This window comes from Apodemus sylvaticus, chromosome 5 (assembly GCF_947179515.1).
Source record: "Apodemus sylvaticus chromosome 5, mApoSyl1.1, whole genome shotgun sequence".
NCBI lineage: Eukaryota > Metazoa > Chordata > Mammalia > Rodentia > Muridae > Apodemus > Apodemus sylvaticus.
The window spans coordinates 137,439,100-137,465,035 of NC_067476.1; the positions used below are offsets into that span (position 1 = coordinate 137,439,100).

Genomic DNA, 25,936 nt, shown 5'->3' on the forward strand with positions numbered 1-25,936 from the left:
GATGATTCTAGTTTGTGTCAAGTTAACAAAACAAAACAAAACAAAACAAAAAAAAGCCGGGCAGTGGTGGTGCACGCCTTTAATCCCAGCACTTGGGAGGCAGAGGCAGGTGGATTTCTGAGTTTGAGGCCAGCCTGGTCTACAGAGTGAATTCCAGGACAGCCAGGGCTACACAGAGAAACCCTGTCTCGAAAAAACCAAAACCAAACCAAAACAAAAACAAAAACAGAAAGAAAAGAAAGGAAAGGAAAGAAAGTAGCACAGACCGACAAACAGAAAGAAAGAAATGGAAGGAAGGAAGAAAAAACAACAAATAAAAACCCCGGGGGGGGGGGCGGGGGGGGGGGAAAACTAAACTATTGCAGTCCCCTGTAGGACTGGGGCAGAACAAAAATTCCAGGGGGCAAAGAGAAAACATTGTTACAAATGTATGTGGAGGGAAAGTTCCAGGAGACTGCCCTGTCTTAAACAAATAAAAACAAACAAACAAAAAAATAAAAGAACAAGAACCAGATTCCTTTTTAGCAGGTTCCAGTTGAGATACCCTATTGGTCTACAGGTGGGGGGAGTTTGGGACTTTCCTGACTGTTTGGAGGGCTGCGAGATGCTCTCTGTTCTAGCTGGACCAGGGACAACGTCCTCTGCCAGGTAAAGCCACACCTACAGAAGTAACACGTCGGGAACCTACCGCACTCGGTGGTCCCCGGGGTTCTTTTTTGCAAAGAAGCTTTTACTTCAAGGTCACTGGTATCTCTAAGCCGCCCACAAAAATGGAAACTTTATAACTCCTGGGCTGGGTCAGACCATTGGAGGAGGTAAGGGTGTTAAGAATCCGGGTAGAAAAGAGTTTCACAGTAGGGAAAAAGCTTGGCACCTAAAAGTACATGTCCAGATGATCCCAATTCTCTATGACATACACATCTAATTTGGCTTCAATTCTTGATTAAGGAGATGAAATAAAAACAGGTATGGTCTAAGAGAGAACTGCAGAGAAGGTTGTAATCTCGAGGTCATAACTTTGGTAACAAGTGTTTGAAAAGAATAGAGAACACTTCAGATAAGGGTAGCTTTTGCCGGGTGGTGGTGGCCCACGCCTGTAATCCCAGCACTCTAGGAGGCAGAGGCCGGCGGATTTCGATTTCTGAGTTTGAAGCCAGCCTGGTCTACAGAGTGAGTTCCAGGACAGCCAGGGCTATACAGAGAAACCCTGTCTTGAAAAAACCAAATCCAAAACACCAAAAAAAAAAAAAAAAAAAAAAAAGGGTAGCTTTTGTGGAGGGAAGGGGGGATAGCTTTGTCCTGAGAAGTTAAAAGTGAAGTCACAGAAGGTCTCAGTAAGTTGTACAAGGCCCATGAAGGACAGGGCTTAGGATGACATATGTTTGATGATCAAAAGTTATTTGTTGTTAAAATCTCTAAGGCTCTGCCAGTCTATTCACAGTAATCTTTACAAGAACAAGCAGGAATGTCAGATGGAGATAATTGTGGTTTTGCTAACTCGGCTAGGATTTAACTACTTGCGGAAGTGGAGTCGTAACAGGAGTCAGGATTCATTTAAAACAGCCTTGGTTGCTTTGTCTAATCCTTACCTTCATGCAACACAGAAGCAGAATTGCTTCTGGGAAAGCCGTCCCAGCTTCCAACTCCCAAGTCCCAGAAGGCTACACCAGTGAGGAGAGAAAGAAGGTCGAGCTAGCGCAGCCTCTTGGCCTCCAGGGCCAGCCAGGAGTCAAGGCACAGTGGGACCCTCTGTAAATCACTTGTCTCTTGATTTAAAAGGCCACAAAATCTCCAGAGACTGACTCCAAACAGTGCCGATCTAGTGGGGGGGGCACCTGGGAACCCCAGGCTATGTGTGATATAACACAGAAGTTATTATTGTATAATCTCCACTGTTGCTGAACGTGTGTGGGGCATGTAGGACTTACAAAATGATAGGCAAGAAGAAGAGAAACGTACGCGACAACTCACAGTCTGAGACCCTGAGGATGCTGGGGAATGCCATAGAAATGTCCAAAGTGAGTCAGTAGTTACTGGCTATTATTGTGAACCACTTAACTAACTGAATGGAAGCTTTCGCTCTCCTCTGTGAGGACAATAACCATATAATGAAGAGATTCTTAGAACCCACGGAAAATAACAAATCAGACAACAGAAGCCATTTACTGCCACCATTCCAGACCTGTTTAGACATTAATTGGGACTCTCATAGTCCTGGGTACTTTCCCTCCTCAGGGAAAGCTAAAAGAATAAATCAGATCCTGAAATGACAAATTACTACTAAGTTTAGAGTCTCATTGCCTTGGGCTAAGAGTTTGTCTGCCTGAAGCTTTTGCTTGGAATCCCCACATCCCTCAGAAGGACCTCACTGTCCCTTAGACTGTACGGATTGCCACACCTGGGAAGGACCTTACCACGTGCAAACTATGTGCTGGGCCTCCCCTTCATTTTGCTTTCTCTTAGATGACAAGACCTTCCTGCTCTGACAAGGCCCTCAGATGTCCAGTCCATCCTTTCCAGCCTGGGGACTGAACAATGATAAAAGTCTACAAAGAACTAATCGGAACTGACCTGGGCGGGGCCCTTTCAGGAGCTGTTAGCCAGGGAAACTGAGGTCTGGATTGGCTGAGAAAAGCAGTTGACAGCAGCGCCCAGGGAAGTTGGTGGCTCCTACCACAAGGAGACCTTTTGAAATGAAAACTAAGAAAGAATTGGCTTTAGCCCTTTTGTTCTGGGGAAAGATCGTGGGAAACTTAGTGACTGATGTAAGTTAAACAACCTTTGCATTAACTGTTCAATTTGGTCCACATCTGGTCACACATTGTTGAACCCAGAAACCCAGAGATTCCTAAGGTTGGTCATGGGTAGTGACTTAAGATTTAACGCAGACTACAGAGGTGGGAACTGGGGCCAGGGTGGTCCTGTTCCACTCCAAAGGACCACAACGGCCCTAAGGAATAGAATTCATGATCTTCCTTTTCATTGTGGAAATCCATTTCCTCTCTCTTCCAGACCAGCTAGGGACTGAGGCAGAAACCCCAGGATTACCTGACCTCTCTTATTAAGAACCAGTTACTCCTCTTGCTTTGAAAGATGAGGAGAGAGTTCTTGGGAAATGTGTCTGGAGAGAAGCGCCTCCGTGCCTTTGCGGATGTAACATGCGCTAGTCTGCGTTGCCAGGGGAGCAGCCTGGTGGTATATATAGGACCAGTACTAGAAATCTCTCCAGCCAGTCGGAGTAGGACCTGTGCTTTGGTCCATCGACTGGCTCTTTTACTATTACATATCCTTTCATTGAGAAGGAGTGCGTCTAAGCTGGACAGTGATGCGACACAATTTTAATCCCAGCACAGAGGAGACAGAGGCAGGTCTATGAGTTCAAGGTCAGCCTGGTCTATAGAGCAAATTCCTGGACAGTCAAGGTTACACAGAGAAACCCAGTCTTGAAAAGAAAAGCAGAGGATGGTGTGTTTCTGGCTATAGAAAGGCCATCTGACACTCCACTAGAGGGCCGAGAGGAGTCTCTGATGGCCAAATAGGCTAGGAACCAAATAGCAGGATTTGAGTTAGTACTACTCTGAGCACCTACCATAAATTAGAATATAGACTGGGGAAAAAAAGAGAGGCTGGATCTATTACATGTACTAAGTTATACTAGGGAGCTCTATCCAGCGTATAAATGACTGACTGGGTGTCATCTGGGATGGTGTGGGAAACCAGGCCAGCTCTAGACAGGACATTCGCAGAAGAAGGTGGCACCCATGTGATGACAGGTCAGTGCTGTACTTTCACTTTTAATGATACTTTTAATGACACAGCTCCTGGTGACACAATTATAAAGGCTCGCTTGGGACTCTCATCAGTTAACTGAAACCTCAGAAGAAAATGATCCTTTTTCTAATCTAGCTGAATGAGGGTTTGGAAAATGGAAAGGGATTATAACTTCACTTCTCAACTCCCTCAATAACAGCTGGGCACTGTGATCCTGTGCACGTGAGGGTTAATCCAAGGACTAGCTGAAAACAACTCTATTTGACAAAGCTCCTGTATCATATCAAAATAATATGTTATCTCTGAGAAGCTCAGAACAGGAAGGCCAGGCAGTGTTCACTGAATTGGGAGAAGAAAATATATAAACAAGGAGGGAAACGGTGGGAAATACAAACAAAATGTGTATACAAAAAATACAAAAAATCTTCTATTTAAAAAAAAAAATAAAGAAGCCACTTGGCAGAAATTCAAATTCCTCCGGGGTCAGCCCTTCCTGAAGTCAAAATACGTTTATTTCATTTCTCCTCTGTATTATCCCGCAGTGAGTAACATTCAGCTTGACCGTGAAGATTACCCACCACGGTATCTCTTGAATATTGTGCCTTTAAAATGCATTATCTATTTATGAACACAGAATATTTTTTTTCTTTCTTCTTGCTCCAACCCCGCTTCTCTGGCCTAGGATATTCTTATTAAAAAACAAAACAAAACAAAAAATGAACAAATGTGAAAAACAAAATAAGGAAATGACCTGAAAGAAAGTCCCAGAAGTCAACCCCTGGTTACCCTCAAGCGCCACCTACTTTGGTTTTTTGAGACAGGCTCTCTTCTTCTGAGGGTGCTTGGGGTTGAACTCAGGTCTTCATGCTTGTTCAAAACCACTTTACCAACTGGGCCATCTCAGCAGCCCTCAAATGCTGACAGTTCAGGGAGCTTTTCTCCAAGTGCTAGTCACAGCTGAGTTAAAACTAGAAAGCAGCAGAGCTGCCTATGGTTCCAAACTGGCCAGATAAACAATAAATACAACTAGTGTGGTGCCTTCCCGGCCCGAAGCTGACAGAAGCTGAAAGGCAAATTCGGGGTGGTAAATGCGGATACCCATTTTATACACCTGTCACAAGTTAGGTTTGTACATACAAAATAGCCTTTGATTGACTGCAGAATTAAACCAAGAATGCTGGTCAAGAAATGTTGTTATTTCTTCTTCCGTTAGCCTGAGGAGATGGAGTGAAGTTTTCGTGTCCAATAATGGATGCAGACCTCAGGTCTTTCCCACCACTCCTGTTGCCCTCCTCACCAAAGTCTGCTCTCATCAAAGCCCCCTTACTCTTACCTCTGGCCTCTATTTTCTTCTTTGTCTGGGAACTTTCTCTAGGATAGGTGTCCTGCATCTGAGACCTCTGTCTGATGCCCCTGCCCATGTAGCAGGGTGATTCTCCTGATCTCTGCTAACACGCTAAAAGTCAATTGCCTGGTCACATGACCACGGGATAGGTGAGTGGAGCAGGAGAGCTCTCAGGGCCATTCCACATCATCAAACCTGAAGGCTGGACGATGGTCACTAACCTGGACATGGAGTTATGCCGATGTATCCAGAAGATGCAGTGTGAGGCCATAGGGATATGGGACCTAGGGAGCCTCTCTTGTTCTTCTGATAAGGCCACTAGCCCCACCATGAAGGCGGGATCCTGAGGACCTTATCTAACCCTAGTCATTCTCCACAGGACCCATCTCAAGGTGCGTTCACACTGGCAGGTAGAGCCTTGCCATAGGAATTTAGGGCGTACAAATAGCCAGTCTGTACACAGGATTATCCAAAGTAACTACTGGATTTCCTCAAACCCTAGCTGAGAGAGAACGTGCACGTATGGGCTGGAACCTGCTGAACCAGAGGCCACGTCTCCCAGCAAACAAGTCCTCAGGGAGATGAGGCACAGGCTGGCAGCTGAAGGGTGCAGGGGAAGGAGGAACAAATGGGTCTGAGCATCCGAAGGGAGCTGGTCCCATCAGGGACCACTGGGGCCATCACCTTGCAGAGGCAGAGATGAAGTTTGAATTTGCAAGTCCCAGAGTTTTATTATTTATTTAATATTTCTTCCTATTAGGCTGGAGAGATGGCTCAGCAGCTAAGAGCACTGGCTGCTCTCACAATGGACCCAGGTTTGATTCCTAGCACCCACATGTGACTCTGGGTTCAAGGGATACAACACCTTCTGGCCTCTGAGGCACGGGGCACACATACATACACGCAGGCAAAACAATGTGCATAAAATAAAAATAAAAGTTGAACGTCTTTTATTTGTGCAACTGTGTCTGTGTGTCTATATGCCACGTGTGTGGGTGGTGTCTGAAGAGGGCTAAAGAGGACGTTGCATTCTTGGAGCTGGGGATATAGGCATTTGTGTGCTGTCTGACGCAGGCTCTAAGAACTCAGGGCTGCCGCTGAAGCTGCCTCACCAGCCTAGCCCCGTACTTTTAAGCTGTGGCAGACGATATTTACAGAGCTTCCAGATTTAATTAAATTGAATCTGCTTAAGTAAGTCAGAGCAAAGCTCAACTAAGAAACCTTAGTTCACCTACAGAGCTGTCGGATCCTGGGTGTGGTCATCACAAGCCACTCCCCTTTGGGAAAGCCGGGCTCAACACACACAGAAGAAGCCAAAGCACATAAAGGAGAGGTGGCCCTGCCTATCTACATAGAGCAGGTGGCCAAAGCAGGAGGGGACAGATGGCAAGGGCTAGGAGGAGAGGCTTGTGTCTTCCCTAGGGCTACGGGGGAAGGGTCTCCCCTCCCCCCCGTCCTCTGCCCACACCAGGGGAGAGGTTGAGGGTCAGAGGCTGCACTGACAGATGGGAGTTTTGCAAAAAAGCGGGGCGAGGAGGGAAAGATGTCCCCAGCCTGCTAACCTCTCATGAAAGAAAACTGCTTTGTCCCTTATATGGGGGTAGGGGTAGGGTAAGAGGGGGGGGGCCCTAACCCCAGATGGCAGGGCCAGGAGGGAGAAACACAAGGCATAGGGAAAGTAGCCCCTCCCCCACCAGAAGTTCATGGCCTAGGGACAGAGCCTTTGTAGAAGCCTGACACCTCAGACCTTGTACACACACCCCCACCTCCCCCCCCCACACAAAGCTCAGGTCTTTCAACTTGAACCACCGCTTTGTGACACATGCTAATCAAATCCAAGTGACCCAGGCCCTGCACACTGCCTCAGGCTTGCAGTCCACAGGTGCCTACCCATACCTCAGCCCTTCCCCCACCCCCACCCCTGCTCCCGGCACAGACTCCCCTCCTGCATCCTGCCGGAACACTGCCACTCAGCGCCTGCCCCCAGCCCTCTCCTTCGAGCCTCAAACACCAAGCAGGTTCCTGTCTACCATCTGCCCCAGTGCTAAACCTTCCACTGGCCTCTGTGTCTCTTCCTGGCCTCTCTTTCCCTTCCACTTAAGCCATTGGCCGTGAAGTCCCTAACACTCAGCGCATCCTCACACCATGGATGACACCTGTGGTCCCTTATTTTCCTGTCCTCTTAGCTGTCCCAACCTCCTGTACCCCATGCAGGGGTCTAGCCTGCCCTTCCCTGCCTATAAGACAACCCAGCACACAATGGGCACACCACAAATACTCATAAGAGAACCAACAGGTTGTGGAGGAGGCGAAGGCCAAACACCCATGCCAAATGCCAGAGAGGCAGACTTGTCTGCAGAAAAGGTGAGATTCAAACAAACACCATTTGCTCCTCCAGCAGACGCGTGTGCTCCTATTGTGCTGGGCTCAGCCACGCTTGTCGCCCTCCGCTGTCCTGCCTCAGATGTCCATGTCCACACCCAAGGCTGGAGGGTTTGCCTGGGCCAGAACATAGTGAGAACAGAAAGCCTCGGGCCTGGAGGAGGTGAGACTTCTCAGAAGCCTGAAGGAGCAGGAGAGGACCAGCGTAGGGACCTGCCCTGAGCTATGATTTTTCACTTTTCTGAACAAACCAGAACATGGGAAGGCCCACACCCTCCAGACTCCCACAGCCTCCAGAGGGTCTGTAGGACATTCCCAGAAAGAATCTCAGAGGCCAATGTCATCTCTTTCCCCCAGGGCAGGGGCCACCTCCTACACCTCAGACCTCAGAGCAAGGACTCCTTCCTGTAACTCTTTCAAATCTTAGGATACGGGCTTGAAGGCATCCTTCACACACTGCTTAAGGTTACCTACTGGCCTTATCTCCCTGCAAGGATCCAAGCAGGCTCAGGCCACAGGGTGCACTGTGTCAAGTTCAGTTACTGAAAAGCTCTTGTCAACTAGAAACCACACTGTAGGACAGCGGGGGAGGGGATCGGTGTGTCAGCTGTTGTTCAAGACAATGGTTTCAAAGCTGCAGGCTAAGGTGTCTGGTGAGGAAAAGCCCCCATGCCTCTAGCTTGCAGAAAGAGCTTCAGAAAGAAACAGCACAGATATGCAGGCGCTGGGAAAGCCAGCGTGATGGCCTTGTGGGCCTTAATGTTACTGGTGCCCCACACATCTGAAAGGATCCTAATACAACCTAAGCATGTTGATTTAAAGAGAACATTCCAAAAGACAAACATCACGCACGGCTGGTTCTGGATAATGACTGAACTCGGTAGGAGGGGACAAGAGGCAGAGACTGAGCAAGGTAGGAAAAACTTTCCCCATGGCCACAGCAGCCCCGTCTCCAGGATGTCTCAGCCCTCCCTGGGACCCCTGATTCTCCACTCTGGAGATGGCTTCTGGTGCTCTGAGGGCTTTGCTCTAGACCATGTGTCCCTGCACATCAGACTGGGAAGAAGAAAAAGGCGCAGCTCGGCTGTCTCCCCTGGGGACCAAGCGATGTCACAGTGAGCCAAGGAAGTGCTGCAGGGCACAGCGTCCCTTCCCGACTCACACATTTGTGCCAGGCTGACACTTCTGCCTCCCCCTTTGACTGGCAGAGACTCTGAGGTCCAGCCTGTCCCCAAACCACCCAGATCCCTTCTCTCTGCCTGGCTGTTGTATGCTCTCACAGAGGAAAGCTGGCCAGAACACAGAAAGGTAGTGAGGCCAGGCACATAGAGGGGTGAGGGACAGGGCCCCATCCACAGTCTCGGATGCCTGTGGTACCAGCAGGTGAAGCTTTTCCTCCTTAGTTGTGTCTCTCTGTACTGCCACTCCAGATACCATGCCCTGCTGAGGTAGGAACCCCAATTATCCTCACCTCTTCCCTCTCCTGTACCCCCAAACCCAATCTTTAAACATCTGTGGGCCTAGCCTTCACATCTGAGCCATCTCTCCAGCATGTGTTATGTTATAGTTCCCTCTGGTGCTGTAGCCTTGGGACGTGGATGTCTACGCGTGCCTCAAATGGAACCCAGAAGTCAGACCCATTCCAGACAGGTCCTCTGCCCCTGAGCTGTATGCCTCAGCCACACTTCCCGGAGATCTGTGCACCCCTGGCCTAGAGATCCTCCTGCATCTAGCTCCCTGGTCCTAGGGTAACAAGCTTGCACTAAAATACCTGGTACTGTTGTCTGCTGAGACTAGGGCCTCTGCCACGAACAGAACAAACGGTCTCTAAATGTCTCCCCAACACTGATGGGGAGACAGGCCCTAAACCGGGTGCACAAATGAACACACACAACACCTTAAAGGGCAAGGTACACAATTCCAGAGCACCTCACCCAGGTAGGCATTGGGACAGGGTTACTTTAGTGAGGCAGTCGCTTCTGGAGGCTGAGTGAACGGAGAAGTCAAGGGTGGGGGAGGCACACACCTGTAATCCCCACACTGCAGAGGCAGGCTTATCTCTGAGTTCAAGGCCAGCCTGCTCTTCAGAGTGAGTTCCAGGACAGCCAGGGCTACACAGAGAAACCCTGTCTCTATGGTGCTGGGAGGAGGAGGTTAGCAGGGACCTGAGGAAGCAGGAGAAGGAGCCATGCAGCTGCCTCAGGCATGGGGCAGGAAAAGGGACCAGAGAATGCCAAGGTCCTGACCCCAGGGATTAAGTTTGTCACAAGGTGCAAATTGCACGGAGGCCATTAAGTTGTTGAGTGCAGCCTGGGGCAGGAAGGGAAAAAAAGCCACCTAGCTTCCTGGGGATAAGGGAGCAGGAGGCCGGCTACCCACAGGGCGGTGACTTACTATGCTGAGACACGATAGGCAAATAGCTGTCACTAGGGCTGAGTCTCTGGTGAAGCGGACAGAGGACAGACTGTGCACCCCTCCAGATTGCCACCTCCAGGCAGGCCATGAAGGAGGCTGAGAGAGCGGTGCCTGTGGAGGTTTGTGAAAGGCTGACTCCTGGGTCCTACCGCATCTCTGGAAAGGTCTGTCAGACGCGCAGTCCATAGGGAAGATCTTAGGTCTATTTGGGGGCCATGTCCCCTGCTGTCCCTCCCTCCCGGGAACGCAGTGACATTCGGACAGTGACAGCGCCCACCCCAGGTCTCCTCTACCAGCTCCGCAGCTCTTCTCAAGTCCTCCAGATAGCGCCATCTGGTGGCAACGTCTTGAAGCTGCAAGCTCTCAAATTCTCCGCGCAAGCAGTCAGGGTAAGGTTTACTCTGGATCTCTCTCTCACTCAGCCCTGGCCTCCAAACTAACACATTCGCCTGCTCACACCTCCAGAGGTGCAGGCTCGCACAGCAGCCACTACAAACCGCTCCCCCACCATTTATAACCCCGCACTAGTCCTACCCTGTGAGTGGGGAGTCTCTGACTCAGCAGAGAGAAGGGTATTTCCAGGATCCTTTACTCCCCGGGTCCAGCCTTTTACTGGGTAGCAGAGGTGTGTACAAGTGTCCATCCCTGCCTGCACACCCGGGATCAGCTCTTAGCCACACCCCATTCTTCAGGCTTGGTTGGAGGGCATATAACCCCTTTATGATCTGTAAGTATGAGATTCCCTCCACCTCCAACCCTGGCATGCCTAACACAGGTGTGTCTGACTTTTTGACATTGACACATGATACTGTCATCTACAGAGAACCATGCAATCGACTTACCAAAAAGATTAAAATCTCATCATGTAAGCTTACAGTTTTGTGTCAAGTCCTATCAATAGCTACATTTAGTCACATTTAGCATACATGCCTGCTAATTGTAGATAGCTTTCACAGAAGACTGAAGGGACTGACCTATCACCTCCCCTGACCCGCGTGCTGAGACCTTAATTGATGCAGCATAAATTAGCATCGGGTATTTTTGTTACTTATTCTTTTGAAGCGTGTTGTAAGTTTAGGTTTTAAATAATCAACAGGTTTACAGATTCACAGAGTCAGGCCAAAGTTCCCTTTGCTCTCTCTTCCCTCCCCCTTCCTGTGCACCCCCACCCCCACCTCGCTGTCAATGCTTCCACATCGTTTCTTGTGGATGCTAAATTTCACACATACAAGAATTTGTGGGGTTTATTCGTGAGGGATAAAGTTACCTGGTGTATATTTACCAATCTCTCTCTCTCTCTCTCTCTCTCTCTCTCTCTCTCTCTCTCTCTCTCTCTCTCTCTCTCTCTCGCCGCTCGTGCTGTTCTGGGCTCTGGAGCTGTATTCTTGAGTGTGTGGTCAGCTGCTTTAAACGGGGACTGCGAGGTGCTGCCGCCCCGCAAAGGGAGCAAATAGGTCCTTGGATGGTCTGCAGCCCTTCTCTAACCCTGTTCTCTCTTGGCACTCTAGCCACACTCACATCTCGTGTTTCACCTCCCATCTTCTCCACACTCTTAGCTTTGCGTCCCCACCGACCGCACCCTGGAGTGGTGTGGAGAGCACTTAGCAGTGAGTGACATTCTAAGAACTCCCCCAGCCCCCGCCCCGGCTCCGCGTCCCCGCAGATCGCAGGCTTTTGCGCCCCTGGCGGCCGCTCCGGTGAACTGCAGCGGCGCCTTCGCGCCCGATCTTCCTACTCGAGGGCGCGGTCAGGAAACTGCGCCAGTGGTGTGACGAGAACCTTCTTGAGCGACCTGGCCAGATATGGACAGGTTGCTCTCTACTTTTGGGGTTCTCCAAGGAACGTGAACACCACCTCGAGTTGCCCGAAGCCCTACACATTTGCAGGTACCTGTTATGGTTGAGTTGTTCTTTCGTTTTTCTTTATGAACCAGAGTCTTTTCTAGCACATGTATTTAGTGGGGGAGGGGCCAAATGCAACACCGTGTGTAGGGCTCAGAGGGCGACTTACGGGAATCGGTTTTCTCCTTTCATCATATGGGTCCCAGTGATCAAACTTAGGTTGACAGGCTGGGGGTAAGCGCCTTTACCTGACGAGTCATCTTGAGGGCCCTTTAGTTTTGTTTTCAGAAAGAGACAGCAGTATCTGCTCAGCAGTCCCCACTGGCCTTGAACTCGTGATTCTGCTTCAACTTCCGGAGAGCTGAAATTACAGGCCTGTGTGACAGCTCCAAACTTCGCGGTTGCGATCTAGTCAGATAAAAGAGCACCCGCAATGGGAGGAGCTAAGCTGAACGAGAGAAAAAGAATCCCTAGACAGGACAGACCAGGTTGCAGACAGGAGCACTTCCTCACCTCGGCCGATCCAAGGCTCCCCAGCAACCGTCCTATCCAGAGGACGCCCCGCCCACCCTTCTCGGGCTCCCAGCCCCATTATAAGATGCGGAGTAAGCTGCTGGCGCAGTCATCTCTGCGAGAAAGTGGGTTTGCCAAGGGCCAGAACTTTGAACCCTTGTTCACTTGTACATCCTAAGCCCTTCCCACGGTGCCAGGATTACAGCTAGGGTTTAACTGGAGTTGTTGAATTAACTGGAGTTGATAATGAAGCCCCTAAAGGAAGACCTCTCTCTCTCTCTCTCTCTCTCTCTCTCTCTCTCTCTCTCTCTCTCTCTCTCTCTCTCTCTCTCTCTCGGTTTTTCTAGACAGCGTTTCTCATGTAGCCCTGGCTGTCTTTGATCTCATTTTGTAGATCAAGGTGGCCTCGAACTCAAGATCCACTTGCCTCTACCTCTGCCTCCCAGGGGTTGGAATTAAAGGCTTGAGAGGTCTCTGGCTTTAAGTGCAAAAAGTAACCTCAGAATCTAGGCGTTGTTGGGGATGTAACCCAATCGGTAAAGCCCTTGCTTAGCATGCACAAAGCCCCGGTTTGGATTCCCAACCCTGCATAAAACCAGGAGGCAGAAGGCTCAGAAGTTCAAGGCCCTCTCTGGGTAGTTATGGGGTTTGAGGTCAGCCTGGGACACATGTTTGTTTCAAATACAGAGGAATAAACAGACAGTGAGTTGTGTCCCTGTTCCTCACCCCAGCCTGTGCACATAAACATTAAACTTTCTGTAACCTTTAAACTGCTCAAAGGATTTGGGGTTACGGCCCAGTGGTAAAGTACCTACCCTGGGTCTGTCCCCACCACCAAAAAGGCAGGCTGTAGGCTGGGAGGAAAATGCTCAGATGTAAAGGCTTTTAAATAAGCAAAAGCTATACAGGACATTCTAAAGGATTGTAAGAGTCAGGGAGGAGGTCCTGGGGGACCCTCAAACCTCTGGTCTCTGCATCCAGGCTGGGGACTATTCGTGTGTGCCGTGACCTGCGAGTCACGGCCACACAGCCCATGTAGATGGCTGTTACAGACGAGACAGGAGAGTTCCTCAGTAGGAGCACTTGACCTCCGCGCCTGGAAGTAAGATTGGATCAGGCAGAAAGGACATTCCACTGAAGGCTAAGGTGGGCTGTGGTGGCTCGGAGGTGTTTCTGAAAGCAGCCAGGCAACTGGTGAGAGTCCATAAGGCGTCGGAGCGTATTGGTTCCCATTGGGAAAGGACTCACTTGGAATGATTAGGTGAGCAGGAGAGAGTCTTCAGGGGTTGATAACGGTTCATTAAAATAGCAGTACCACAAGGAGCGCCCGTGAGAGGCTGGCCACTGGCTGGGACACAAGGAGGGTGGTTGGGATGGAGGGGATGCCTGCTGGATCTGGGAGGATGGCATTCCGGGGCACTGGAGTAGCCTCAGCTGGGGAGGCTTCCCTTTGAGAGCCAAGCCCATGTCCCCGAGGCTAACACACCTGGCCTCAGTTCAGAGGGAAGGATGGTCCTGCCTGCACATTTCAGGCCCTTCGCATGCACTGACAGGAGACACGTCAACAAGAGCGCTTGCAGCCAAAGTACCACAAAATCTGAGGCTTGGAAAAGGGTCAGGGTTGGGAGCTAGTCCAGCAGGCTTTGTGTCAGAAGGGGCTTGGGAGGGGCGGTGGCACCCAGGTTATCAGGGAGAGGAAGGTGGAGGGAGGCATTGCACTTGAGTGAAGATTCTCCTGTGGGAGAGATAAAGCGTGCTGTGATAAGAACTGTCCGTATAGCCGTCTACAGCTATGGATACACTGTGACTCTCTTGGCCTGCTTTCAAGGCTAGATGTGGATTCTGTGGCCAAAGGCCAGTGCCTCAGGCTGCTCCTGCAAGCCTGCGAAGAGCCAGCTCAAACTGTACCAAAGATCTAAAGATAAGTGCTTGGGGTAGGATGGGGGAGAGATGGGCGACCGGGTGCTATCTTCTTGGTACACTTTGTGTGAGTAATGTTTTCTGAGCTCCAAAGCACACAGCCTGCTGAATGAGAGGGGTGGGGCCCAGGTCTCCACAACAGTGTGGTCTCTTAGAGCTAAGAGCAGCAGGCAGTACAAAAAGAGCTGTATTATCCACGCAAGGCCGTTCAAAAGGAGGCTGAGTTCCAAGACTTGTTTGACACATTTTTTTCCCCCAGCGTGAGTGCCCTCTGTGGTTCTGGCTCCAGGCCTAGCTCATGCTTCCTGTTACACCTCCCTTGATACAAGCATATACCTGTCTCAGTTTCCCCATCTGTGAGATGGGGCAGAAAAGCATCCCCTGCCCTGCAGGTTTAAGTTACCATTGGCCAGACACCAGAGGTTTGAGGGTCTCCCAGAGCTGTGTGGCTTCGCTCAAGACCTTATTTTCCTCATCTATACAGCAGAGCTTATGTGGTAGACTCCCAAAGGCAGGAGTGAGGGGCAATGGCTAACTTATGTCTGACCGCAGGAGACTTTGCCCCACCCCTGACTTGTTCCCTCGGGAAGGAGAGGGGCGGGATGCAGAAGGCTCAGATCCCGTGGGCTGCAGGCAGTGGCTCCCGAGTGCTGTCTCGGGGCCACTCCCGGGTCCCGCCTACCTTCCCGCCACCGGGGCGGGGACAGACAGGTGCCGCCACAGACTCCTGGAGCCACCGCGCAGGCGGACCCTCCGCGACCCTTGGTGAGTGGCGGTGGAGCATGGGCAGGGGGCGTCGGTCAGGGGACAGCGGGTGGCCTATGACCTTTCCCCTAGTTCCCGACAGGAGGGAGGCTGGGATAAGCGGAACAGCTGCGGACTGTGAACCGCCCTTGCACTCCCAGCCCGGGCCTGCTTGGCCTTGGATGCTACACTGCACCTGTATCCACCTGCCCAGCCTCAGCAACCTGGCCTGGGTGCACAAGGTCCCACCAGTCTGAGGATGGCTCTCCTCCAAAATTCGGCTGGTTTGGGAGGCCGGATGCCCTTCCTACCTAGCCTGCAGGGAGGGGAGGAAGGAAGGGAGCCTTGAGACCTCCTCCCTCCCTCCCTGAGACCTGGGCCACGACATCCCCAGGCCCTTTCACGGGTGGGACCTCCTATGAGGCTCAGAGACGACAAGCAAGTGACCTGAGGGCACACATGGGGGGGGGGGCACAGGCCTGCACGGCAGACAGCGCTCTGAGATCAGGGTGGGCAGGATGCCACTGCCACCAGCCTGCTTTCTGGGTGTGTGGTTGCCCAAACAAGTCTTTGCAAAGGGAACTTGGATTGGCATGAGTTGGGGGCTATAGGTGAAATTCCTGTCCTGCGTGGATGTGAGATGCTCCTGGCCACCCAGTAGCAGCTCCTGGACATGCACCTCCTCTGTCTCTCCTCTCTTCTTCTCTCTTCCCCTCCGTTCCAGCATCTTTCCTTCTGCCTACTTCAGGGTCTGTGGGCTCTCTGGGCCCCAATGCCCTGTCCCCTACCCATCAGTCACTCTTCCACATTTCCTCACCCCCTTTTCAGCACCACACTCCCTTCCTTAGGTTGGCTTTCTGGTCCCCTGCTCTGTCTACCCAGAGCAGGTCCTACCCAGTCCCCAGGGCCACCTGCAGGCCAGGGCTGGCTGGCTCCAGTCTGGGTCCCCTCCACTCAGTGCCCACCTGCCGCCAGCCTTTCTATGCAGAGAGAGCACCCAACCATGGCGTCAGGGTGTAGGGTGACCCAGCCCCTTGCAAGCCAGATGCTGCCTCCACATAGGAGAAAATACCCCACCCCCCACACCCCAGTTCCCGGGGGAGAACTCTGTCCTGGATGGTGGACACAGATCGGCTCCTGAACTGGCTGGCTTCTGAGGAGCTTGAGATGAGAGGCTTCGCACAGAAGCCAGGAAACTGTTACAGTCCAGGACCAAGGTCAGGCCACACGAGGGCGGAGGCAGCCCAGTGCCACACAATGGGGCTGTGGGACTGCTGACACTAGGTGTTTGATGTGAAAATAACAAAAGAGGTAGTGTGAACTTGCTTAGCATACACAAGACCCTGGCTCACCCCTGCAAAACACACACACACACACTCGGACACATAGTCACACACACACACATACTCAAACACACACATAATCATACACACAGACACACACATAGACACATTCACACTCACAGACACACACATAGACACATACACATTCACACAGACACACACAGTCACACACATACAGACACATACACATTCACACACATACACATTCACACACACACACACATTCACACACAGACACACACAGACATACATTCACACACACAGACACACTCACGCACACAGAGACACAAATTCACATACATACACATTCATACACACAGACACACACACACTCTCACACACACACACACACACTCTCTCGCACACACAGTCACACACACACATACTCAAACACACACATAATCATACACACACACACACACAGAGACACACACATAGATACATTCACACGCACAGACACACACATAGACACACAGTCACACAGACACACACAGTCACACACATACAGACACATACACATTCACACACAGACACACACACAGACACACATTCACACACAGACACAGACACACATCCACACACACAGACACACTCACGCACACAGAGACACAAATTCATATACATACACATTCATACACACAGACACTCTCTCTCTCACACACACACACAGAGGAACATCAGAAGGGCCAAAACCCAACCTCATCCTCTGATGTCCCTTGTCACCACTTGTTTCTGGACCTTGTCGCAGTCAGAGCCTTTGTCTTGTCTCTCCCCGAAGGGCACCCAGGAAGCAGCTCTATCTCAGGGTCCCTGTCTCTGGCTCCTCCCCTCTTCCTTACTCCCTACTCCCCGGCCCCAGAGTCCCAGAGCCTGAAAGTTTAGGTCGCCTGGGTCCTCATTCTTCCCTGGCCCCACACACCATGAGCAGCTGTGTGGCCTTTGACCACTTTTTCCTTTCTGAGCTTCAGTTTCTTCTTCTGTGATATGGAGGTGAACCCGGGACTGCGGAGAGACGGCAGATGTAAGGGGTGGATCCCAAGCAGCCATGACGGCTCATTGTCTGCCTGGACCCTGCTTCATTTGTGGCTCCCCGTCACAGTCCTCGCTGCAGCCATCCAGACTGGCCTTCCTTCACTTAGGAGGGGTCACTGAGGACACATCCACACTGTCCCTGCGGCCTGGGGACTTCCTTAATCTTATAGCCACAGCCACGCTAGCCCCAAGGCTAATCTTAGAACATGAGAAGTGCCCTGTACTGGCTGACGTCTCTGCCGTGGACCCCCTGCCCCCAGACTCCTCTGACTCCCATGTTCCCACCCCACCCCCTAATTCTTCTTGGCTCTACGGTAATCACTGCTGCCTGGACGACTCTGCATTTTGATTTTCTGTTTCCCTTGGTGACAAATCTATTCACATTCCTGAGAGCAGAGACAATTATTCAACTGGGTGTAGGCACCCAGTAAAGGCAGGTGGCATACCCGAGTGAACAGGGGCCACAAGGCCACTGAAGACAAGGCAGAAAATACAGATACTGACCCACGCATGTGTCAGGACCCAGGCCTATAGTCCTGGCTTCTAGGGAGGCTGAGGCAGAGGGATGCCTGTCTGGACTACAGAACTCCATCACAGCCAGCCTGGACAATTCAGTGAGACCTTGTCTCCAGATTAAAAGTAAAAGCAATGGGACCGTGCATAGCTCAGTGGCAGCGCTCCTGCCTGGCAAGCCGGTGTCCCCGAGTTCAGTACCTGAGCCACACCTCATCTCACATTCATCTTTTAAACATGGAACCCAGCCTATCTCTCCTTTCCCGTGACAGCCCCGGAGGGGAAAATCACTCCTCTAATCACTGGCTCCCTCTGTTCCCTTTATCATTTGCTGTGTCAGGAAGTCAGCAGAGCAGTGACTGGCAGGGCTGCGTGTCCTCCTACACCCCCAGAGCACCAGCCCAGCAAGGGCCCTGGGAAGGCTCCCTGCTGCGAGCTCCTGCAGGAATCTGGGTGGAGAAGAAACTGTGGGCCGGCGCAGCTTTGAAGGTGGGACAGGAGTAACTGCAGCTTGGGAGCTGCCTGTCTCCAGGTCCTCCTGCAAACCTGGGGTCAGGCCAGGGAGCCCTCCAGGTCTGGTCGTTCCCATTCTCCCATCTCTTACATGATTTCCTGTTTCTAGGTGGGTTTCCTGTGTAGGGACCAGGGAAAGGAGCTGACAAGGCATCAAAGATTCCTGGGTGAGGCTCAACCACAAGAAAGCTCTAGAACTACGAGAACCAAAGAGGGATTCCTGAGTGTGGGGACGCATTATACCCCTGAGGCAAAAGTGGGAAGATAGAGAGCTCTAGGCTAGCCTGGGCTAAATAGTCAGATTTTTGTCTCAAAACCAAAACAGGAAGAAGAAGAGAAAAAGGAAAACAGACTTGGAGTCTGCATATGGTTACCCAATTGGCATGGGACCAGCTCAAGGGCACATGATGAGAGGAAAGTGGTCCCCACTTTCTGTACCAGAAGGAGCCTGCTGGGATGCTACAGCTCTCACAAAGGCACATGCCACATGCTGGCTGGGTGGCCTTGAGCATGTGACTCTGCCTTTCTAGGCCTCTTCCTCGCCTGCTCATCAAGGACACTGGTGTGGGATGGGTAAATTTTGGCTATGATTATCCAAAAACGTTACATTTGCTGACTTTCCAAAATCATGTGAAAATTACCATGTGACCATGGAAACAGCATTCTGGAAAACAGTCATTTTCCCATCCAGAAGAGAGATGGTGACCTGTTCACAGGTCAAAGACCTATTATGTGTTTTTCCTCTAGACTGTTTATATCCTTGATAAATTTCTTTCTGGGGTTTTCAGTTGTTGGTTTGTAACAACTCTTTATATATTGAAGAACCAAGCCTTTTATCTGTTTTGCCCATGTCTTCCCCAGGTTATCACATGTCTTTTGACCATGCTGTTGGTTTTTTTGTTTTGTTTGTTTGTTTGTTTTCTGAGACAGGGTTTCTCTGTATAGCCCTGGCTGTCCTGGAACTCACTCTGTAGACCAGGCTGGCCTCAAACTTGGAAATCCGCCTGCCTCTGCCTCCCAGAGTGCTGGGATTACAGGCATCGTGCACCACCACCGCCTGGCAAGGTATTTTTTTTTTATAGAAGGTATTTTGTTTGCCTATTTGCATTGATTACATTTGTGAGTTTTAACATTTCTGAAGTTGGATATATTAATCTTTTCTTTTATGATGTTAGGATTTCTGAGTCCTGCCTAGAAAAACCTTACCCAGTTAAAGGTTATCTGTGAACAAATGCAACTGTGTTTTCTGCTAATAGGAAGCCAGCTCGTCGGTGATGAAACTGTAACTGTCTCACCAGGTAACCTCTGCCAGCCTCTCTGCCACCTGACCTGGAGGACAGGATATCATCTGTCCCCGGCTGCCCACCATGGCCTTCCTGACACACCTGCTGGTCTGCGTCTTTGGCATGGGCTCCTGGGTGGCCATCAATGGGCTCTGGGTGGAGCTGCCCCTGCTGGTGACTGAGCTGCCCGAGGCCTGGGACCTGCCTTCTTACCTCACTGTGGTCATCCAGCTGGCCAACATAGGCCCCCTCCTAGTCACCCTGATGCATCGCTTCCGACCCGGCTGCCTGTCTGAGGTGCCCGTGATCTTCCTTATCCTGTGCACAGGCACGGCTGCCTGCATCCTCCTAGCCTTCCTGTGGAACAAGATCTCCTGGATACAGGGTAGACAGCACAGCGTGGCCTTCATCGTCCTCACCTTCTTCCTGGCCCTGGTGGACTGCACCTCCTCTGTCACCTTCTTGCCCTTCATGAGCCAGCTGCCCACGTACTATCTTACCACCTTCTTTATAGGCGAGGGGCTCAGTGGCCTGCTGCCTGCTCTGGTGGCCCTTGTCCAAGGCTCAGGCCTCACCACCTGTGTCAATGCCACGGAGACACCAGGTACCACCTTGAGCCCTGTGACCACTACGGAGACTCCTGTCACTCAGGTACCCAGTGTGACCTGGAGTCGTTGTTGTACTGTGCTTCGTCCCCAGTGGAGGGAAGGGACGATTTACTTCGTTATTTCCCTTGTTTGACATAACCACATATTTCTTTATTTATTTATGTTACTATTGTGTGTATTCTGACACACGTGCCCAGCACAAGCGTGGAAGTCAGAGCACAACTCTGTAGAGTCAGTTCTCTCTTCCCACCTTCACAAGGGTTGAAGGGATGGGGCCCTGGTTGACGGCCTGGAACCTGGAACTGCAAGTGCCTTCCCCTGCTGAGGCGTCTTCTCAGCTAAGGGCTACAAACTTAAGTGTGTGGGGTGGACGGGAGGCAGAAAGACCATTTGAAGTGTGTGCGTGTTGGAAGTTTGAGATTCGAAGGTGACAAAGGAGTTAAAACTGTCCCAGACAGCAGACAGTGACAGGGGCATGGGATTTATCAGGGGATGGGGGTGGGGGGAGGGGGAGGAGATGGCTGACAAGCCTGTCATAAAGTCAGATGGCATCTGACAAGTGACAAGACAAAGGTGTCCTGTTTCAGTCCTGAAAAATGTCCCCATCCCTCCCCAGTGGACCTTGGGGAGCTACGACTTTGTCCCAACTCAACTGGTTTAGAGTAACTGGTAATAAAGGAGTCTGTTTTAGGGAGATTAGATTGGGGGGCTATCCTGAGCCCCCAAACAAAATCACACAGACTGGGGAAATGAGAATCTAATGAGAGTCAGAGATGGCTCTGACTTGGGGGGGGCGCAGGCTTTTATCTGGGAATCTGGTGTGGCAACTGTTTCTGACATCCCCCAACCCCCAACCCCTCAACCTCCCCCCCAACCCCCAATCCCCCATGCCTAACCCCCCCAACCTCCCCTCATCCCCAACCCCCCTCCCACCACCCTCCCACCTTCCCCCCTTCCTCCCTCTCCCCCCTCCCCGGCGGCTGACTGCAACTTTGTTTCTGCCTCCACAGGGAACCCTCAGCCCTTCCCTGCCGCCCCTCACCTGGCACCTGGCAAGCCGCTACCTGGCCCCTCGCTTCTCGCCCCTGCTGTTCTTCCTGCTGCTGTCCTTCCTGACAGGCTGCTGCCTGGCCGCCTTCTTCCTCCTGCAGCGGCAGCCCTGGGGACGGCAAGGCTCCATAGAGGACCTCCTCCACTCCCAGGTCACCCTGCATTCTATCAGGCCGCGGGACCCAGAGAACACCAGCTCCCTGGGCGCCCCTGTGAGCAGCCCAGGCAAGGGATCCCTGGAAGTCAGTGTGGCTTCGCTCCGCCCAGCCCAGCTAGCCTTCATCTACTCCGTGGTGGCCTTCGTCAATGCACTCACAAACGGCGTGCTGCCCTCGGTGCAGACCTACTCCTGCCTGCCTTACGGGCCTGTCGCCTACCACCTGTCCGCCACCCTCAGCTCCGTGGCCAGCCCCCTCGCCTGCTTCCTCCCCATCTTCCTGCCTAACAGGTACCCGACCCGACCCGACCCAGGGAACTCTAGTGGGGACTCACCCCATTTCAGAACCCTGCCTACTCACTGGCCAGTCTGTGAGGTGGTTGGTAATACGGTCTTTCAGATGTATGGAGTAGCACAAAGCTTTGCCTCTGTGCCTCCAGGGTACCTATCTGGAAAATGGGAGTGACATTACTCCTAGGATGTCTGGGAATGTGATGTGGATTGTTCTCAATCGGATGGGTTTGCTAAGCCTCACCCTCCTGCCTCGGCCTCAGCCAACCCCAAGTTGCACTTCTAGGATAGACAGGCAGAGATGTAACTGAGGCTATCAGCGTGGATGGGACCCTGCCTCAAAAATATAAGGAGTTCTGACTCTGCCCACCCCAGGGAGAAATATCCACGTTGGAATCTCCAAGCTTAGGGGCCCTGGCCTTGCTGCCACCCCAGCCCTCTAGCCATTCAGATTTGCTACAAACACAGACCCGGGTGGGACCAACCCAGGAGCAGGAGAGTAAGCTAGCGCAGTCCATCAGTTCTTCCTAGGGCTTCAAACTCTGGGGCAGAAAGAAGTCCAGGGGACACAGGCTTGGTCCACCTGATGGAGGTCATGGCAGAGAGAGGGGGTGGGGCTGAAGAACTGACAGAGACATGCACAGAAAAGCTGGGGTCAGGTGGGCTGTGCTCACTCTTGACGGAGGGAGGGCACCTGCTACACAATCCAAAACTCAGCATGTTTCTTCTGTGCAGGAAAAGGAGATGGTGCTAGTTAGCCTGGGTAGGTGGACTCTGTAGGGAAGCAGTCTCAGGTTGCAGAAACATAAGGGAGGTAGAAGCTGCGGGTGATGGGGTTTCTGCATGTCCTGGTCAGCCACTGCTAAACACTCATTCTTGGACCAGGGGAAGGCGTGGCCAATTTTCTGAGCCTTGCCCAAGGAAAAGCAATGTCCTCAGCTGCAGGCCAGATTCTGATAGAATTTTGGCATTACCTCCAAGCTCAGGGTTGCCTTCCCTTCCCCCTTCCCTCCCCAAGCCAGGGAGGGTCCTGGAGAAAGTGTATCACACCATGAAGGACCCTGCAGGGATCAAAGCTCCTGCTGGTGTCAACACTCACAGTTGGGGACCGGCCCAGCACTTGTGTTCTAGCCACTCCCCGCGCGTGCCCACCCGCACTCCCATAGTGCTGGCAAGGAGAGGTCAGAGATGGGTCAAGGATCCGTCTCAAGGTGTGGGTGGATGAACTGTGATCTGGTATGAAGATATGAGGTCCTTGACACCTCTCAGTGTCCCCACCCCCTTAAGCTAAGTAGCCTGGGATTGTATTTTCATAACAGTCTAAACCTCTAACCTTGGAAGCCCAGGCTACTCCCTGTCCATGAAGGAGACAGGAGGGAGGCTTCTCAACCCCTTCTATGCCCTTCTCCACTCCTCCACAGGTCGCTGTTATTCCTGGGGGTGCTCACAGTGTTGGGGACTGGCTTTGGGGCCTACAATATGGCCATGGCTGCTATGAGCCCCTGCCCTGTCCTGCAGGGTCACTGGGGTGGAGAAGTCCTCATCGTAAGTATCCCCCTCACACTCTCACTTCCCAAGTCTGGGGAACCCCAAGGACAACCCTTTCCATTAGCCTAAAAGTGTTAAAAAAATAAATAAATTTAAAAAAGTGGGCTTAGGGAGGTGAGGTTGCTATGGATACCACTTTGGGGGAGGGAGAGACACCTGGGTTTCCTTTTACCCTGTAAGGATGACTCCTGTGCCCACCCCCCTTAGCCCTCCAGGGTCATCTCCGTAGGACCTCCTTGTGCTCAGGGGTCCTTTCACCTCCCTTAGTCCCTTGGGGTTACTCTTCGCCCCAGGGCCCCTTGAGCCCTCTTCCCCCTCCATCTCCCCTGGTGGCCTTGTCCCGGCAGGTGCTCTCCTGGGTGCTGTTTGCAGCCTGTCTCAGCTATGTCAAGGTGATGCTGGGTGTGATCTTGCGTGACCGGAGTCGCAGTGCCCTCTTGTGGTGTGGGGCAGCAGTGCAGCTGGGCTCTCTGATTGGTGCCCTGCTCATGTTCCCACTGGTTAATGTACTGAAACTCTTCTCATCTGCTGACTACTGCAGCCTGGACTGCCCAGTCTAGGCTCACTTGGCCACCACAGGATGCCAGGAATCCCCATCGCTGAAACTAAAAGCCAGAAGAGCCCAGAGACACAAAGGGTAACAACCCTTTGTTCCACTCCCCAGCCTCACACCCCATACCTCAGCCCTAAACTCCAGCCTCCACCTCAGTCACCCTGCATGGTCACAGATCTGGGTCTGGGGAGCAAGAAGGCCAGGCCTGAGCTTTTTAACACAAAGGTCCCCTCCCAGCCTGGAGGTGCACAGCGCAGCCCCTCCTCCAACACTGTGCCCAGTGCTTAGGAGCCCCAGTTGCAGACCTCATTCTCTGAGTTTGGAGAGATCCGGTTTGTAGCATTCAGTTGGAGGTAGCCCAAGGATGTTAGGGGAGACCCCTGGAAGATTTAGCTGCCTCTTGCTTATTGTGAGACCTTGGGGAAATCTCTTGATTCTCTAGGTCTCTGCCCATTAAAGGAGGGTTATAGTAAACAAACTTTCGCTTGTAGGCTTAGGCATCTAACAGGTTCTCCTGAACTCTCTCCTGCGTGGACACCCTTCTAAATACAACCTGGAAGTGATCAGAGGACTTGGGAGGGACCCCGCCTCCATCCCTTTGCTGCACCCCAAGTCTGTTGGACCCGGGTCCCCAGTACAGCTCTCTGCCTTCCCTGTCTCCCAGGATGGTGAGACCCTGAGATGAGTTGAAGGGGGCCCTGCCTTTGAGTGAACCCCACCAGGACGCATAACGGACAGTGAGGACCTCGAAGGGGTGGCTCAGGCAGGATGAGTTTTGTCTGTAATTATTATGTTGTTTTGCATTCTGTTCCTTTTTATAAAAATTAAAGTTGTCTGTGCGTTTACACTAGGGGCTGTGTACACACCAGAAGCCCCGTGAAGGCTACACTCTATCAGCCTAATTCAAATCTGTTTTCAGTCAAGGTCGAGAACCAAGGAAGAAAGATAGAGAGAGGCCTGATGCCAGCCCGCTTCTTTAGACTGTTGTTACGGGCTGGCACCGCCCTGCACTCCTCTTTACTCTTAAAGTAGGGCTGGAAAGATTGTCCAGCTGTTTAAGGTTAAGTCATGTGACCAAAAGTCAAAATACTCAAATGATGCTTAACCAGCTGCTCTTGATACATGTGATCACACACAGCAGGAGTGGGAGTGGCACTGGTGGGTGGTACAGGGCCTGGCCTGGCATGAATGGGTGACACACACCTTTAATCCCAGCCTGTCTTCAAGGAGACAGAGGCAGACAGATCTCTTTGACTTCAAGTCTACACAGTAAGTGAGTTCCAGGCAAGCCAGGAAGGGTAAAGAGTGAGAGTTGTCTTAACCAGTCAGAACAGCATGCACACGCGCACATACACAAACACTTTCATTACTTCCTGTTCACCCTTCCAAGGTATCAGGAAATACAGAGACTTCCTTCTTGGATCTCCAGAGTCACAAACCGCAGTGCATCTCATGCCTTTTGATTCAATGCAAATGGAACCTGTTCATTTTTTAACCTTAGGTTAGATAGTAGTACTCTACCGGGGCCAAATTATTTGTCCACGTTTGAAGATACTGGGAGCAAAATGAAAACTAGAATCTGGTAATGCTCTGCACAGGCAGAAGGGAAGGAAAGCCGTGTTATTATCGAATGATTAAGCTCCAAATCTGGCAGCCGTGGGTATCAAAATCAATCTACTACAGAGATAGAAACGCAAAAGCTGGGCCTGGGTCTCAGTGGCAGGATGCTTACACGATGCATGCCAAGGCCAAGGGTCCGTCCCAATACTGTTAAAAAAAAAAGGTTTCTGGAAATAGTAAACAGAAAATTCCTCCCTTTACATAGCCAAGTGGGCATGATCCGTCACGGACACTCTCAAACATCTAAAGATGAACCCTCAAGGAAGATGACTGGACAAGGCCCTTGGTCACAGCACATCCTGAACTCCCCTGGTAATAGAGTGGCCATCAGCATCAGCTGACTGTCTTTATCCGAGCTCACATCTTTATGACAGTGTGATGCCCTGAAGTAGGCGTCTGCCCTCCTCAGGAGGCTGGGTGACCAGAAGCAGATTTTCTTGATATTCCTTGCAAAGCCCCCAGGTCAGCAGAGCAGCACTTTGTTGTAAGGGAGG

General features: G+C 51.6%; 1 protein-coding gene across 3 annotated transcripts; it reads left to right on the top strand.

The window, feature by feature from the left end:
- Window positions 1-11,646: 11,646 nt before the first annotated feature.
- On the top strand, window positions 11,647-24,667 carry Slc52a3 (solute carrier family 52 member 3). 3 transcript variants are annotated; one of them, XM_052183879.1, is made up of 5 exons: window positions 11,647-11,799; window positions 19,589-20,266; window positions 21,234-21,721; window positions 23,143-23,266; window positions 23,617-24,667. In XM_052183879.1, the coding sequence occupies exons 2-5, from the start codon at window positions 19,700-19,702 to the stop codon at window positions 23,827-23,829; spliced, it is 1,392 nt and encodes a 463-aa protein (XP_052039839.1). In that variant the 5' UTR covers window positions 11,647-11,799; window positions 19,589-19,699; the 3' UTR covers window positions 23,830-24,667. The 3 variants fall into 3 exon arrangements, with proteins under 3 accessions (XP_052039839.1, XP_052039837.1, XP_052039838.1); XM_052183877.1 differs by having other exon boundaries at window positions 19,631-20,266; XM_052183878.1 differs by lacking the exon at window positions 11,647-11,799 and adding an exon at window positions 14,668-14,952 and having other exon boundaries at window positions 19,631-20,266.
- The last annotated feature ends 1,269 nt before the right edge of the window (window positions 24,668-25,936 follow it).

Bases quoted from the DNA above. Each gene is read 5' to 3' on its own strand.
- Slc52a3 (XM_052183879.1), top strand. From the start codon at position 19,700: ATGGCCTTCCTGACACACCTGCTGGTCTGCGTCTTTGGCATGGGCTCC. The intron at 20,267-21,233 runs GTACCCAGTGTG...CTGCCTCCACAG, and splicing joins CGGAGACTCCTGTCACTCAG to GGAACCCTCAGCCCTTCCCT. The intron at 23,267-23,616 runs GTAAGTATCCCC...TTGTCCCGGCAG, and splicing joins GGGGTGGAGAAGTCCTCATC to GTGCTCTCCTGGGTGCTGTT.